Here is a 17,391-nt window from a genome sequence, read left to right as displayed (position 1 = left end):
GAAACTAAGTTTTCGTGGACTTATTTGTATTTTCGGTGGACTCATTTGTATTTTTGGTGTTTGAGAATCGGGACTTTATAGACTTTATGTAGTTTTGTAATTGATAATTTTGGTTTGTATGTAATTATTAAATTATGCAACAAGTCTAAAAATCACAAAACAGGTCCATATGCAGGTCCATATGCAGGTCCAACAGGTTTTGTATTAAAAAAAAAAAAAAAACGAAAAAGACACAAAACAGGTCCATTCAGGTCCAAACCCGGACCGGACCTGATTTTTCAGGTCTGGCCCGGAACCGGACCTGTTAATTCAGGTCTGGCCCGGAACCGGACCTGTTAATTCAGGTCCGGTCCCCGATCCTCATAATTACCCAATTCAGATCCCCGGTCCAAACAGGTCCGGTCCAGGTCCGGTCCGGTTTTGGACCTACAGCCCTAACTACGACATCAACACGACATCCAAAAAACCTAGGCGAACTATAGTTCAGGCTCGAGGCTCGCTTTGTTTACCAAAATACCCTCATTTTCCCCACCTACCAGGCTAACACTCCTTAATCACACATGTCATTTTATCCCTTAATTTATGCAGATTAGTGGATTACAATATTACATTGAGACTTGATAGTCTTGGTAAGTAGTCATATACTCAAATATATGTGCATGTAAGATCCAATTAACCAATAAAGGCAATAATAGTCGTCCAAATTAATATTGGACGTACAATTTTCATCTAATAATAGAGCCAATGTTGGAAGAAAATCCATAACAATTTTACTTTAAACTTGTAAAGATGTCACTGTTATATTGACTGTGATATCATTGTCCTGTTTCATGAGCTTTTAATTAAAGAGCTATTAACACCTTAATTAAATTTACGTGATGGTAACTAGTAGAGATATTTTCTTGATATTTTGGGCAAAACTAGTCTAGGTAGAGCTTTTATTACTCACTTTTGCTTAATGATTAGGATTTAGGAAGCTAAAAGTAACCGAGCCTCTTTAATTTATGATTTAGACTGAATTATCTAATGCCACGGCTTTAAGTACCACATATTTAGGATGCATATACTCCCTCTGTTACTAATTGATACAAGTATATATGATTGTATCTCTATAGGTTCTTACTCCGTACGAGATAATGGAATCTCTTAATAGATTTATAAAAAATCAAAAAATTTCATCCGAGATTTTGTTTTGCTCGATCATGTATATTATGATAATATCAAATTTTTATAATTTTATGCTTAATTAGCTTTGTTGTTACTACTTCTTTAATTTGGTATTTGACAAAATGAGGGTAAAGTTTTAGTATTTGACAAAATGTTCAATGTGACTTATTAATCAACTTGTTAAAATTAAGTGATCCACAATAACGGATCCAAAAAATTTGGCTTATGAATTCGAATGCAGTGAACCTAAACTTAGAAAGGACTCTAAGAGGAAAGGGGAAATGAGAAAGTGGTGACTAACGCAAATCGAGTTATTTCTTAGCAAGCAAAATGAGACATTTTTAACTTTTTATTTTATTTATTTATTGTTGTTGTTGTTGTCAATTTTAACCTCAAAGTGAACCCTAAATAACCAACATGACCCCAAAAACCTTAATTGAGCATGGTTTCCTTAATGGAAATTGTTGGTGGTGAAATATATTTTTTGCGTTTTTATAGTTTGTATTTTAAAATAAACAAAAGATGGTTAATTAAAAAAAATATGTTTTTATAGGGGTGGTAAAATATAAATTTAGTGGATTTTAATGGTCTCAATTTTAAATGTTTGTTATAAACAATCCCACCTTTTGATTATCCTACAATGGACCCAATTTTGGGGAAGTCATCCTAAAATTGTCTCAAACCTAACCAGTTTAATCCATTGAGAAAACTTATTTTAATTTTTTCCTCATATTTTATCAGTCATTACTGTGGATTACATGAGGCCTAAACTAATTTAAAACTAAAATAAGATTTAAGGTCTAATAATCAACCTCAATTCAAATATGTCCAATGACGTTGTACTTAGTCAATAAGAAAAATGGAAATAAATAATCCCACATTTGCGTGGTCTGACAATAACAATCCCACCTTTTTATTATTACGAGGAAATTCCACCTTTGCATGTATCTTCTTTTAACAAACCTTTTTACCTACAACCTATTAAACAGGTTAAAATGTTTTTTTTTAAAGCCACGTGTTGCTCAGTAATTGGTCAAAATAAAAAAGGTTAAAAACAAAAACAAAAACAAGGAAAAAAATCAAAAAAAAAAATAAAAAAAAATCCATCACCTACTAACCACCCCAACCACCGTGAAACCCTAACCCTAACCCTAGCCCCACTAAAAACCGATCGACCGCCCCCCTAAACCCCCGAAAACGGTCGGCTGGAACCCCCCTGACCCTAATCTCACCCCCAAAACCACCATAGCCAACTCCAAAATCACCCCCTAACCCAAATCTCACCCCGAAAACACCATAACCACCACCGAAATCACCCCCTAAACTAAATCCCACCCCGAAACGTCTATAACCACCACAGGAAAACCCCACTCAGCTGCCGATAACCCACGTCGAAAACCTCCATAACCACCACAACCATCATGCCGTAACTACCCCAAAAATCCCCATCTCAGCCCCCAAACCCCCCTTCCCCCTAAACACCCTAAAAACACAACCCTGGTGGCTGGGGTAGGGGCTAGGGTTTCACGGTGAGGGTTGGTGGCTGGTTTTTTTTTTTTTTTTTTTTGCTTTTTTTATTATTATAAAAAATGAAATGAACCTATTAAAATTTGACACGTGGCACATAACCTACAAAAATAGGTCACCAACAAGTCAAGGTTCATTAAAAGAAGATGACATACCTAGGTGGGATTGTCTCGTAATAATCAAAAGGTGGAATTGTTATTGTTAGACCACGCAAAGGTGGGATTTATTTCCATTTTTTCTAGTCAATATAAATCAGGAGAATAAAATACACCCTAAACCAGCCAGTTTAATACGTGATATATATATTAAGGCTAAAGTGGGCAACTATTGGGTGCTTTCATGCAAAGATAAGGATTGGTTCATTAATTTAGAGAGAACATTAACATGGTTCCTTCTTAACCGCCTAACCGGGCGCATCATGGTATCTACATGTGCTTATTAAACACAGCAATCTTATTGATGGAGAACACACGTATTGTCTCCTTCATCAGTTTCCAAAAAATAAATAAAAACCAAAATTCAAATAATATAGTCCTTTTCATCTTTATTAATAATGCTCAAGTACAATAATTTATTAAGCTAGCTGTTTTCAGTTGGTTGAATGAAATAAAAGTTAAAGCTTCTTCTTCTTTTTTTAGAAAAGCTTCTTCAACTTCAACAAGTTTCTTTTTTTTTTTTTTTTTTTAATTTTCAGCTTTTGAACACAAAGAAAATAAATTAAAATTATGGCTTTCTACTTGAAAATAGTTCATCTTTTATCAATCTCATATTTTCTCATTTTATTGTCTCTCAACTTTGATGGGATCTCAGTGAATGCCCTTAATATTGGTGTTGAGCATTTTTATCATACAAGTCATCTCATTCATCTCCCTTTTGTGGTAATTCTCTATATTCGATCTCTTCTTTGCACAATAGTTATGTACAAAATTAACTATTAGGTTGTCGATCAGTGTTATTAATGTTAATTTTCGTTGTTAGCTTGTGCCAGTAGTTTTGAACCCTTAAAAGTTAAGACTACGTGTGTACTAGTTATCTATTGTGTATCATTATCCATAAAAGTTGCGTGTTGAGAAAATTAGAGGCTTAATAAGGAAATTGTATTGCAAAGTGTTATGATGATGAATTATGACCTACTATATGTGTTTAATGGATAATTTGTCATTGATCGCAGAGTACAAAATGCAGTAGAAAGTGTGAATCTGAATTTTGTGAAGGTAAGTACTGATATTTTGTTTTGATTATATCTTTTGTTTGGAAGTAATAGTCATATATTGTAAACTCATTTTATAATTAAAATTTTACGTATATAAATACTTTCCATCAATTTTTTACCATTTCATTTTTTTTAATAAAGTTTATTCATGTATGTATAAAAATAATCTGAATCTAACAAATATATAGCAAATTGAATCAAATAAAACTTTATTATTTAAACAAACCTAAACATAATCAAATTATGTTTTGAAAGGGAGTATGTTTGAAATAATCTAAGCATTATCAGCAAATTATGTTTTAGTAACTGTGATTACCTTTTTTCATGTTTCTTTTAAGTGGTTTGGACGTGGAGTTACCGATTTTTACCTATTATTTTTACTGAATAAAACTTAATTATTTTAGTGATAGATCTAATAAAGATTTATAAAACTAAGACTAGTGTTTCGGGTGAAAACAATGGGACCTTGTCGAAGGTCCGATGAAGTGGAGAAGACTGGATTCGGTCCAAGTGATGTTGGGCCGAAGGTTTCCTGCACAGTAAACACACGTAAACTAGCCTCGGGGGTGTTGTCGAGGAAGACCCCTCCGATGCTAAAGTCAGTACAGTGTGTAGAAAGAGAACACTATGCAAGAGAATTAATTGCTTGAGGCTTTTCTTGAATGAATGTACAAATGTAATATTGATGGCTTTTATACCTTTGCATATATGGAGAAGTTGGGCCTTAGCCCAATTGGCTTGCCTTGAGGACTGATCTTTGACTTTAGCACAATTGGAGAGATGAACCTTGACCTTGGGCTTTTAATTGGATCATTTAATGCCTAGGCCCAATTGGACTAAATTGGACCCAAACAACTTGCCCCCCAGACCCGATTTGGAAGGATGACGGGTCGGGTTTGATTTAATCAGAAAAGGAGGGAAGTGAATGATTTAATTAATCCAAAAATTTGAATTTAAACCGTAATTAAACCGTAATTAATGAGATAACAACAGTTAAGGCGGATAATTGTGGAAGTTGGACGGATAATGGGCAGTTTAATCGCAAGGTCGTGTGTTTAACGGTTACTTAGTGGGGTATTTAAGAGAAATTGAAACGCGAACTCCCCGTATTCCCATTTCTGGAGATATAATTAGAGGCGCGTCATCTCTCCTCACTTATTCACCAACACAAACCCAGAATTCTCGAGAGAACCCAAGAACCCGCATCAAAACTTCGCAAATTCCCCGAGCATTAAGCTTAGAAACTGAGACTCGCCACTACCAATTCGTAAATCGGCAACTTTCGCTTCAGATTAAGGTAAATTCCTTTGATTTTAGTTTATTTTTCTTCGAATTTGAACTCCTTCCCCTTTTTTCGACTTTTTTCTTCGAAATTATCAATGGCGAGAGGAGTTAGGGGTAGAGCCCGTGCTCCAAGAAGAGCAAGGCCAATTCCCGATCCCAGGAACAGGATTGGGACCTGAAATGGACAAAGAGCAGAGTCTGACCCTGCTGAAGGGATTAGGGCGACTCCAATTTCCTCGGCTCCTCCTCAGAGAACGGAGGGGTCGAGCGCTTCTGGGCGGGACGATGAAGTTCCCGCTGTCCTTTGGGATATCCTTCCCGGGTTTTCAGAGTGGGAGGATGCCGAAGTAGCTTCGGCCATGATAAAGAACCGCCCCTACTCATGGTGGGTGGAGAATGCCGAACAGTATCGGTTTGCCGAACAAATTGAGTTGCATTACGACATCCTTGAAGCTGATGGGTATTGGTGCTGAATGCCCGTGGCATCCGATAGAATCCATCGTCCACCCCCGGGGTATGTGGGGGTGTACACAAGACAACTTCAGTATGGGCTGAGGTTCCCTTTGGACGTATTCGTCCGAGACTTGCTGATCCATTACAATATTTCCCTATGTCAGCTAACTCCTATTAGCATCCGAAGGGTGATGACATACTTATGGGTCTGCAAGTTCTTCAGGTATGTGCCGAACCTGCACTGCTTCAAAAAGCTTCATCGGCTAGTGCCAAATATTCAAAGTGGGCACGGAAGTCATGGTTCTGGGTGGTACCGGATTTAGTCTCGGCCCCAGTACCTAACCATGTGGCCGAACGACTCTTCAGACAAGGACTGGAGAGGTCAATGGATTTGGGTTAAGGCACCCACGGACCCGGGCCACCCTTGCGTCTTCAGCGCTCCCCGGTACCTTGCTAAGCCTGATCCCGACATGGGAAGTTTAGGTCCCCCCGCAGATAACGGCCCAGATCCGAACCTTAATCAACAGAATATCTTCGGCAAGCTGCCGAACCGGGGGGGCAGCGGCCGAATGCAGCATATCCCGGAGACTTGGCTCCCCGATACGCATTATGTTTTCCAAGAGAACATGCTAGCAGCTGTCGGCCTCAGCCGAAAGTTTAAGGATGGTAAGCTTCTTCGGCTGGGGCCAAGGCCTTTTAATTATCTCTTTTTCTCCTCTTTCACTTCGCTTTTTTATGCTGTGCCAACCTAACTGAACTGACCTTTCCCCTTTTCTTTTTCAGAGCGGGACGAGACCAACGTCGGCATTAACTACGCTCGTCTTGGCGTCAACCGAGAACGAGTTGTAACTGATCGGGCCCCCTCTATCACTGAACCGAGGCATAGAGAAGTTCATCTAGACTCTTCCCACTTCCAAATTGAGGTTGTTGCTCTATATCAGAGGCAGAAGCCTTGGTGGAAGAAGAGAGATCCCTGGTTTCAGCTGCTAGACGAAGAAGCTGAAGCTGCCCGTACGGCCGAAGAGGTTGCACGGGTTATTGAAGCTTGTGAAGGAGGAGAAGGGTCCTCCAGGGCTGTTGAAGAAGAAGCTGCAGCTAGGGCAGCTGAAGAAGACGAGGCTTTGCTGAAGACCTCGGTGAGCTTTCAGACTTAATTTTGTTTGTTTCTGTTTGTTGTTTTGTTGTTTTTGTTTGTTTTTTTTTTGTACTCACATTCTTCCTCCCCCCCTGTCTTTTACAGTCTGAAGAGAGTAATAGACACAGAGAAGGGAAAGCCCCTGTTCGTCCCGAAGACCAAATACAAGAAGAGTCCTCAGACTCAGACATGGACGAGCAACCGCTTCAGAAAAGGCGCCGAAGAATGGCCATCATCGGCCCCCATGACTTTCAGCGGAGGCCGATGACCATCGGCGTCGAAATAAGGGAACCCGAGGAAGGCAATGGATCGCCGAGGGTTCCCCGGCCACCACCTCAATCACCTCCAAAGACCCCTCCGCCACCTCCCGAGATGGAGGTGGATCAGAAGACTCCCGAACCTAAGGGAGGGGTCCAAGAAGAAGTTCAAGAGAGTGTTGCTGAGCACAAGAATGAGGATGCCGTGATGCCTAGTGCTGAGGGTTTCACGACAGACATTGCAAGAGAGGTTGAGGCCTTCGTCCTCACCCCTGAAGAAGAAGAAGTCATAATAATTGACTCTTCTGAGAAGAAGGAGGATGCTGAGCCATCCAAAGTTAAAGAAGCTCCATCGTCATCCTTTCCTTCCTTCCAGACTCTGCAATCTGGAGAAATGGGTTTCTCGGCCCCCCGAATTCCAATCCCAGATCACATCTGGGACCTCATATGGGGTCAGAACCGAGAAGGTGCTGCAGCCTACTTCGGCGATTTTGCTGGCATGTCCGAAGTAGATAGGGAAAGAATCTGGTCGCTGAAGGCCACTGCTGGGATGGGCGAATCCAGCAGATCAGTTCTTGACCCAGCCAGATCTAACTAAGTGCTGATGATGCAGGTGATTTTCCTTGCCTTTATCTCCTTTAAAATTCAGCTCTTTAATTATCATTATTATTATTATTTTTTATTTTAACTTGTGCTCCTGTTTTCAGTTCGTGCACAATCAGACTCTCACTGTAGAGCTGATAGATACCCTACAAAGATAGGGTAGACGCTGCCGAGCACGACAAAAAGGTAGCCGAAGAGGAGTTAAAGCTTGCTAAGCTGAAGCAAGCAGCAGCTGAAGAGAAGCAGCAGAAGGGTGAAGAATATGAGAAAAAAGCTGCTGAAGCCCTCAAAACCTTCTGCGATGCTATGGAGAAAAAAGTTTTTCCCCCACTGATGGAAGGGGAAAAATTCCTCCAAGAGCACATGGGAGTGGACATCTCCAAATTCAAGGCTACCATTGAGAGCCGAATCCAGGAAGGAGCTGTTGCACAAGCTGAAGTGCAGCAACAGCTAGAAGCTCTTGAAGCCAGCAGAATGGCTGCTGAAGAGATGCTCCAAGCCAGGGATGTCCAACTCTCAGAGGCTGCTGCTGCTGCTGAAGCTCAGAGAGCTAAGCTCCAAGAAGCTGAGGATCAGCTGATGGCCAAAAAGGAAGAAGTGGCCCAGGCTCAGACAGAGGCTTCCCAAGTTCAGCAGGAGCTGAATGAGCTGAAAGGTTCCTCCTCCAAGCTCGCCGATGAGCTGAAGAAATCCAAGGAAGACTTGGAGGAGACAAAGAAGAAGTTGGCTGATGCTGAGGCTCTACTCAAAGTCCGTGTCTATACCCAGGAAGAATATGAAATGGGTTTCAGAAACGGGTTCAGAGTGTGCCGAAGAGTCTGCCTTCATGCTGAGCCGAAGTTGGACTGGTCCAAATGTGCTGAATGGGTCCAGGATCCCGAGGACCCTCATATGAAGTATGCAACTCCAGTCGAAGCTGAAATCCTTAAGGCTGAGGAAGCCGAAGAAGAAGCTGAGAGAATGGAGTTGGAGGCTGAACAGAGGGAAAGGGAGGCTCGGCAGAGTGCAAAGCCTGCTTTTTCTGCTGCTGGGGCTGAGACCACCATGGGGCCCAACAATGCTGACCAGTCTGATCCTCGGGCTGAAGCATAGGAACTCGGGCAGTCGTCTTCAGAATCTTGCGGTTCATCATGCGCTCAACTTTAGACTTGCCGCTTTCTGAATTTTTGCCTTGTTTGTTTTTTGCTTCAGCTTGCCTTGTCGTACAAAACAGTTTATTTTTTTGCTTCTGTACGTATTTCGGCAGCTGTTATTTTCCGCTTGTGGGCGGCTGCCGATATAGTTTTTTAAATTATTTGAACTTGTAGCTCAATTTCTGAGCATGAATTATTAATTTGATGTTCTTTTCTTCAGCTGCTTTGTTTTTGAATGCTTTACTGTTTCTTCAATTCTGCTGAACATAAACTTGCACTGGTAGTGCTTCTTGCCCCCCCAGAAATTGAAGTATGGCTTCAGCTGAATAAACAATTTCTTTATTTCTTAAAAATGGGTATTCGAAACACAGGGCCAACTGAAGGCAATGCTTCGGATAATGGCTTTCTGGGATACAAGGCTCAGTTAAGGCAATATCCTAGAATTGTCCATGGACTCATGCCTTTGGAGAACAAATCTTACTGAAGCTTGACTTCAGCTGAAAGACTAGAGTTCTTTAAAAAGACGAGTTTGTCAGCAATCTGAAACCCAGTTACCCGAAGGCGAAGGTTTCAGACGAGGCTGAATAAACAATTTCCAACAGTGGCTGTTATCCTTGATTTTCTGTCTATCATTGAAAAATGGATATCCGAAACACAGGGCCAACTGAAGGCAATGTTTCAGATAATGGCTTTCTGGGATACAAGACTCAGTTAAGGCAATATCCCAGAATTGTCCATGGACTCATGTCTTTGGAGAACAAGTCTTACTAAAGTTTGACTTCAGCTGAAAGACCAGTGTTCTTTAAAAAGACGAGTTTTGTCAGCAATCTGAAACCCAGTTACCCGAAGGCGAAGGTTTCAGACGAGGCTGAATAAAAAACCCTTAAAGAGTATATAGAACCAAGAAAACTTTGAAAGGATAAAAAGTTGCAAATATTTATATAAATGGCGGCTCCAAGGCCTTTCATTAGTTCAAAATGTACTTACAAAGATTGTTCTGCCCCGAAGGGTTTACACATGATATTTTTTCAGTACATCAGCGTTCCAGTGATTTTTCAACTCAGTTCCATCCAACTGCCGAAGTCGGTATTTCCCTGGCTGAAGCTCATCACAGATTTCATAAGGCCCTTCCCATGCAGCTGAGAGTTTCCCATGGATTCGGCCTTTCTGAACTGCAGCAGCATTCCGAAGGACAAGGTCTCCAATTTTAAGAGGCCTTGCATGGACCCTTCGGTTATAAAATTTGCTGATTCTCTGCTTATAAGCAGCCATTCTGTCTCGGGCTGAGTCTCTTACTTCGTCGAGGAAATCGAGAGATTCCCTCATCAGTCGCTCATTCTCAGCCGAGAAGTGGTGCACTCGTAGGCTCTCAGAGCCAATTTCCACTGGAAGAACGGCTTCGGCACCATACACCAGTTCAAAAGGTGAATAGCCCGTTGCCTCTTTTTCAGTTGTCCGAAGGGACCAAAGGGTTCCAGGGAGCTCCTCCAGCCACTTGGACTTTTGATCTTCCACCCTCTTTTTGAGGGCATTTAGGATCTGTTTATTTGCAGCTTCGGCTTGTCCGTTACTTTGCGGGTGGCATACCGCTGAATATGTCAGTTTGATGCCGAACTGATCTGTATACCGCTTCAGTGGTAAGTTATCAAATTGCCTCCCATGATCGAAGACAAATACTCTCAGGATGCCAAAACGAGTGATGATATTCTGCCAGATAAATTTTCTGACAGTTTGCTCTGTAATGTTCGAGGCTGCTTCGGCCTCGATCCATTTACCGAAGTAGTCAACACCAACTATCAGCCATTTTTTCTGGTACACAGCCTCTGGAAATGGTCCTAGTATATCCAGTCCCCATTGGGCAAACGGGAGTGGATTAAGGATCGGCTGAAGATCCCTTGTTGGCTGGTGGATAACTGGAGCGTATTTTTGACATTTTTCGCATTTCCGGACCAGCTCCTTAGCATCTGCGATCATGGTGGGCCAGTAATATCCAGCCCTCAATGCCTTGTGGGCTAAGGTCCTTCCCCCAATGTGGTTCCCACAGATGCCGAGGTGAATCTCCCGTAGGATATAATCTGCATCTGTTGGTCCCACGCATTTCAGCAATGGGGCTGAGAAGGACTTTTTCAGAAGTTCCCCCCTGAAGACAATGAACCTTGAGCTGGTTCTCTTCATCTTGGAGGCCAAAGCTTTATCTTCGGGAGTTTCTCCCCGAAGTTTGAAAGCTAGGATGGGGTCCATCCAACTAGGCTCTGGGTCAGCGCAGCACACTTCAGGTGCTTCGTCGACACTTCTCTCTCGACGCACTTCTACATATACAGATCTATTCAGCTCGGTAAGAGTTGAACTGGAAAGTTTGGAGAGTGCATCGGCTTGAGTATTCTGACCCCTTGGGATCAGCTGAACCTCAAAAGTTTTCAGCTTTGCAATGACTGATTTGGTCTTGGCAAGATAAGCTATCATGGAGGGCTTTTTGGCCTCGTAGCTGCCGCTAATCTGATATGCAACTAGCTGAGAGTCTGTTTTCAGGCAGACATGATCGGCTTCCAGGGAGATGCACAATTCTAGGCCGGCGATTGCTGCCTCATATTCGGCTTCGTTGTTCGAGGCCTTAAAAGAAAATTTTAGTGCATACTCGAAGGATTTGCCTTCGGTAGAAGTTATCACTACTCCTGCCCCCGAACCGTTTTCGGTGGAAGATCCATCCGTAAACACGGTCCAGACTTTCTTTTCATTGTCTAGCGCTTCTTGGTATGAGCATTCGGCCAAGAAATCCGCTAGAGCTTGAGCCTTAATGGGAGCCCTCGGACGGTAGCTGATGCTGAATTCGGTGAGCTCAAAAGCCCACTTGGCTAGCCTACCAGATTTTTCAACCTTGCCGAGAACTTTTTCCAACGGCTGATCAGTTAAGACCACTATATGATGGCAATCAAAATAGGGCCTCAGCTTCCGAGCAGCTACTACTACCGCGAAAGCGACTTTCTCGAGTAGAGGGTAGCGAGTCTCGGCATCCGTCAGTGTATGACTGACAAAGTAGATCGGTTGCTGACTTTTGCTTTCTTCCTTCAGCAATACTGCACTGATGGTGGCTGGGCTAACGGCCACATACAGGTACAAAGTTTCTCCTTCTGCTGGGCTAGCCAGCGTTGGGAGTTGAGGCAGATGCTCCCGAAGCTGTTTAAAGGCGTCTTTTTGCTCTTCCTCCCAAACGAGCTCTTTTGTTTTCGGGAGTTTCAGGGCTTTGAAGAAAGGTAACCCCTTATCCAAAGCTCTGGAAATGAACCTCGAGAGGGCTGCCATTCTTCCGGTGAGCCGTTGAACATCCCGCTTTGTTTTCGGCTCAGGAAGGTCGAGCGCTGCTTTGACTTTGGAGGGATTGGCATCAATCCCCCTCTTGCTGACTATGAACCCAAGGAATTTCCCTGACTTCACGCCGAAGACACACTTCTTCGGATTCAGCTTCATTTGATGCTTTCTTAAGGTGGCGAAAGTTTCAGCCAGGTCCTTAACATGGTCCTCAGATTTTTTGCTTTTGACGATCGAATTGTCGACATAGACTTCCATGTTTCGGCCCTTTTGATCGGCAAAAACTTGATCCACCAGCCTTTGATAGGTTGCCCCCGCATTTTTCAATCCGAAGGGCATCATTTTGTAATTGTACACCCCAGCGTTCATGACGAATGCCGTCTTTGCTCGATCGTTAGGGTGCATGAAGATCTGATGATACCCCGAGAATGCGTCCATGAAACTAAGCAAGGCATGGCCACTTGTCGAATCGACTAGCTGATCGATCCTCGGCAAGGGATAGAAATCCTTCGGACAAGCCTTATTTAGGTCCGTGAAGTCAACGCACATCCTCCAGGTACCATTGGCCTTCTGAACCATCACCACATTTGCCATCCGTTCTGGATATTGGCAAGGCTCGATGAAGCCTGCCTCCAGCAATTTTTTTACCTCGGCTGCGATGTCTCGGTTCTTATTAGCGGAGTAATTCCGCTTCTTTTGCTTAATTGGTCGACACGTTGGGTCAACATTAAGCTTATGGGAGATGAGGTCTGGACTTATCCCGGGCATATCAGCTGCCGAGAAAGCAAACACATCTCTGTTGTCCCGAAGGAGCTGAATAAGTTCACAACGGGTGTTCGGATCAAGGTCCATCCCGATTGTTACACATTTCTCAACGTCTCCTTCGGCCAACTCAACTGTTTCAGTCTGTTGGTCCATGTCCATTGCTGATGGACTGGACTCTTCAGAATCTGGCCTGCTGCCTATGTCAGCAGGTGTCCCAGTCTTTTTGTTCTTCGGCTGGCTCTCTGAGTCTTGCTGTTCAGCTGAAGAGCTAGCCTTTTCCCTTTCGGGCCCTTTACCTCTAGGTACAGATCCTTGGGCCGAAGCACTTAGGCCTTTCGGCTTTTTTGTGCTTGGCTCTCTTTCTTTTTCTTTCTCCTCCTCATCCTTGTCGTCATCTGGGCGACTACTGGATGGCTTGAGGTAGTTGCACCTTCGGGCGTCCTTTTGGTTGCCCTGTATCCTTTCGGGGAAGCCAGCGTCTGAGACGTAAATCATCAGCTTATGATAAGTTGAGACGACCCCTTGGATCTCATGAATTATGGGTCTCCCCAAAATCACGTTGTACACTGAAGGAGTGTCAATGACCAAAAATTCAATCATGACGTTCCTGGCTGCCTCATCGCAGCCGATGGTGATAGGAAGTGTCACCTTCCCATATGGATAAGTTGAAGCCCCGTTGAACCCGGATACCGGGTAGGGTACCGGCGTAAGGTGCTTGGGCTTCAACTTGATTTGATTGTAGGCCTTTCGGAACAGAATGTTTGCTCCGCTGCCACCGTCAACAAGGACCTTACTGACGTCGTGGTTGGCCACCGTGGCAATGATCACCAACGGATCCTCGTGAGGGAACGTTACCCCCCGGCAGTCGGCGGCTGTGAACGTCATGTTCGGCACCGGTGATTGGGGAGACTGAATGTCAGCGTTGTTCACCTGGTGAGTCAAAGCCCTAAGGTGTCGCTTGTGCTCCCTCCGAGAGCATATTCCTCCCGAGATAACATTGATCGGAGAGAATTTCCCCTCTGGCTTTTTATTGTTCTTCCGGGGGAAGTCGAGGTCTTGCCGAGAGTCCTTCGTTGACTTCTCGGACTCTTTTTTCTCGCGGTGATCCGCGATGTATTTTTTCAAGTATCCCTTCCGGACCATGTCCTCTATCTGGTCCTTCAGTTGGATACACTCCTCAGTGTTGTGTCCCGGAGATTCGTGGAACTCGCACCACTGATTTTTATTTTTTCGCTGATACCACTCTGGGAGTGGTCTCGGCTTTCGGTAACTCTGCTCCTCCTTCGTCACGCTGTAAATTTTGGCGCGTGGAAGAGAGAGCGGAGTGTAGGACTCGTATCTACCTGTGTATGAGGCATATTTTTCCTTCTTTGGGTCGCTAGCCAAAGATTGCTCCGAGGCCTTTGACTTTCCCTTTGCCTTATGGCCTTGGCCTTCAGACAAGGGTATTTGTTTTTGTTTCCCTCCCCCTAATTGAGGTTGGGTTTTCGCTTTGTTCCATTCTTCGGCTCGGATGAACTTGTCCGAGGCATTCAGAGCATCCTCCAAGGTCTGCGGGGTGTGCATGACCATGAAGTCTAGGAACTTCCCGGGCTGAAGGCCATTCTGCATTGCAAAAACGGCTAGCCCCTGGTCCAGCTGAGAGACGTTGGATGACTCGTTACTGAAACGAGTCAGATAGTCTCGGAGGCTTTCGGTTTCCCCTTGTTGCAGACTCATGAGTTCTGCAGTAGTCTTCTCTCGGCGGTTTGCCGTGGAAAACTTGCTCCTAAATTTGGAGGACAGATCATCCCACCCTGTTATGGAGCCTTGCTTTACTCCCTTGGAGATCCACGCTTGCGCGACCCCCTTGAGAGTGGTTGGGAAATATTTGCACCAAGTCGCTTCGGATCTGGGGCAAAGATGCATATGAGTCTCATACGAGGCCACGTGGTCCTTCGGATCCGAGGTCCCGTCATATGTGATGTGCGACGGTATTTTAACCGTGGGCACGTGCTCTTCCAGTATCCATTTCTCGAACGACGAACTGGCGGGTAGCATAACGACCTTGCCCTTGTTCCTGGCCGAAGGGACCGCGCTCCGCCCTCTTAGAGAGGTAGGAGTGGTTTTCGTCCCTGGCTGGGAAGTCTGGGCCTCGGCCGCAGGGAACGAGAGGCGACTGTGCACGCTCGGTTCCTTGCCGCCGAGTCGGTCGAGGGCGCTTCGGCGAACAGTCTCAGGTTGTTCTCGGTGAGTAGATTCTGGCCGAGAAGCTGAGCTGCTGCTCTTATGCGTTTCTGGTCGGGAAGTTGAGGATCCTTTGAAAAATTGAGGGTTCTTTTTCCTCTCTTTTTCAGTTTTCCAGGTATCCTCTTCCCACTCTTCCAGTTCCCGGAAGGAAGGAAGCTTCCCACCATCATGGTCTAGCTTCCTCCGTTGATGCCGGGTATGCGGAGGAGTTCGATCACGAGGTGGTGGCATATTTTGTGCCCTCATTGCCTCCATGAGCACTGCCAGCGCTCTTGCCACCTCCTCCAAGCTGGGCCCCGTCAAAGGGGTCCTCGGACGAGTATGGGAATGAGAGCGCACAGTCGATGGTTGGCTTTGGGGCACTGAATGTGTCCTATGATCGGACTCACCCCCGCTAGACCGAGAGTGACTCAGCCTATGATGAGAGTTATGAATTACGGGAGAAAGGGAATCCTCCCTGTATGATCCTCCCCCCGAGCTGGTACCCTTGGGAGAGTTCCGGTCCGGCGAGGGTGATGGTGTAGGGGTTTTAGGCTTTTCGCCTGCTCCTTGACGGAGGCCTTTGCTCTTGCGGTTCTTAGCCATTGCTACTAAGATAATTGCAAGATGATCTTGGTTAGAAATTTGGCTTAACGATTTTTGAAAGTCCTCCCCACAGACGGCGCCAAATTGTTTCGGGTGAAAACAATGGGACCTTGTCGAAGGTCCGATGAAGTGGAGAAGACTGGATTCGGTCCAAGTGATGTTAGGCCGAAGGTTTCCTGCACAGTAAACACACGTAAACTAGCCTCGGGGGTGTTGCCGAGGAAGGCCCCTCCGATGCTAAAGTCAGTACAGTGTGTAGAAAGAGAACACTATGCAAGAGAATTAATTGCTTGAGGCTTTTCTTGAATGAATGTACAAATGTAATATTGATGGCTTTTATACCTTTGCATATATGGAGAAGTTGGGCCTTAGCCCAATTGGCTTGCCTTGAGGACTGATCTTTGACTTTAGCACAATTGGAGAGATGAACCTTGACCTTGGGCTTTTAATTGGATCATTTAATGCCTAGGCCCAATTGGACTAAATTGGACCCAAACAACTAGTATTACTAATTGCTAGTATTAAAATTTAAAGATGGATTTCTAACATATAATATCACTCCATGATTTAAACATAAATTCTACAGCACCTCCCTTATTGAGGTATGGCAAATATTGTGGACTTCTGTACAGTGGGTGTCCTGGAGAGAAGCCATGTGATGGGCTTGATACTTGTTGTATGGAACATGACAATTGTATCTCAAGGAAAAATAGTAAGTCAATTTTTTCAACTTTATCATAATTTAATGCTTTGACTTAATTATTTTAGGGTATCATTAATTTGCTTACCTATATGATTTATTTTTTCACTATACAATATTATCCTTTTTCTATAAGCTAAGGTATGATACACGTATAAATTATTAAATTAGACATGTCTTTTCTTAAGATCGTGACCTATATATAATGAATGCAGATGACTATCTAAGCCAAGAGTGCAGTAGAAATTTGATAAACTGCATGGATAGATTTGCGAAATCACGAGGGCGTGGTTTCAATGGTAGCAAATGTGATGCAAGGAAGGTGATCAAAGTCATCAAAGTTGTCATGGAACCTGCTTTAGCTGCTGGGAAAGCTCTTGACAGACCTTAATTAAACTTAATCTTTAGCCTAGCTAGCTACTTTATTTAGGGATCGGAAATTAATCTTTAATCAACGAACTAAACTTTAGATTGTCTCTACGGCTCTATATGTTTTTCAATAACTATTGACACAGATTTGGGTTTGATGTTATGATAAAAAAGAGCTCATAGTTACCCATTTTTACACTCGTCACAAAGTTTGACATACGTTTAAGCTACTAATCATGGTAGTTGTGTAGTAAGCTAGGTATAGCATAAAGATAATTTCTGCTATTGGTTTTGTTGAAGATGAAAAACTATGTGTTATATATATTCCTATTGTTTCTTAATATATACTTTTTTTTTTGAATGTAATGGCGGTAGTTGGGTTCTTAATATATACTCACAAGACAGTATTTTAATTTTTTATAATATTTGTATATCAACTTTAAATTACATTTTTTTTTACTATTTAGTATTATATAATAATACTTAATGTGATCATGTTAGATTTGATTCAAATGTATATATTCTTCTCATATTTTATTGAAAAAAATATATTCCATCTTGCGATTAAAAATTAGAAAAGTGGAAAAAAAATATATAAAATTTTGGGTTCTTTCGAATGATTATTAAAATACTATAAGGAGCATTATTATTCCAAGTAAATTATC

The 17,391-nt window shown here is 43.2% G+C and overlaps 1 protein-coding gene across 2 annotated transcripts; it reads left to right on the top strand.

The window, feature by feature from the left end:
• The first annotated feature begins 3,260 nt into the window (after positions 1 to 3,260).
• LOC110692290 (phospholipase A2-alpha-like) lies at positions 3,261 to 17,092 on the top strand. Of its 2 annotated transcripts, XM_021869291.1 has the most exons (4): positions 3,268 to 3,572; positions 3,866 to 3,908; positions 16,244 to 16,369; positions 16,573 to 17,092. In XM_021869291.1, exons 1-4 carry the CDS (start codon positions 3,420 to 3,422, stop codon positions 16,746 to 16,748), a joined length of 498 nt encoding a protein of 165 aa, XP_021724983.1. In that variant the 5' UTR covers positions 3,268 to 3,419; the 3' UTR covers positions 16,749 to 17,092. The 2 variants fall into 2 exon arrangements, with proteins under 2 accessions (XP_021724984.1, XP_021724983.1); XM_021869292.1 differs by lacking the exon at positions 16,244 to 16,369 and having other exon boundaries at positions 3,261 to 3,572.
• The last annotated feature ends 299 nt before the right edge of the window (positions 17,093 to 17,391 follow it).

Source organism: Chenopodium quinoa, unplaced genomic scaffold, assembly GCF_001683475.1.
Source record: "Chenopodium quinoa cultivar QQ74 unplaced genomic scaffold, ASM168347v1, whole genome shotgun sequence".
Classification (NCBI taxonomy): Eukaryota; Viridiplantae; Streptophyta; class Magnoliopsida; order Caryophyllales; family Amaranthaceae; genus Chenopodium; species Chenopodium quinoa.
This window is presented reverse-complemented; position numbering and strand designations above follow the sequence as displayed.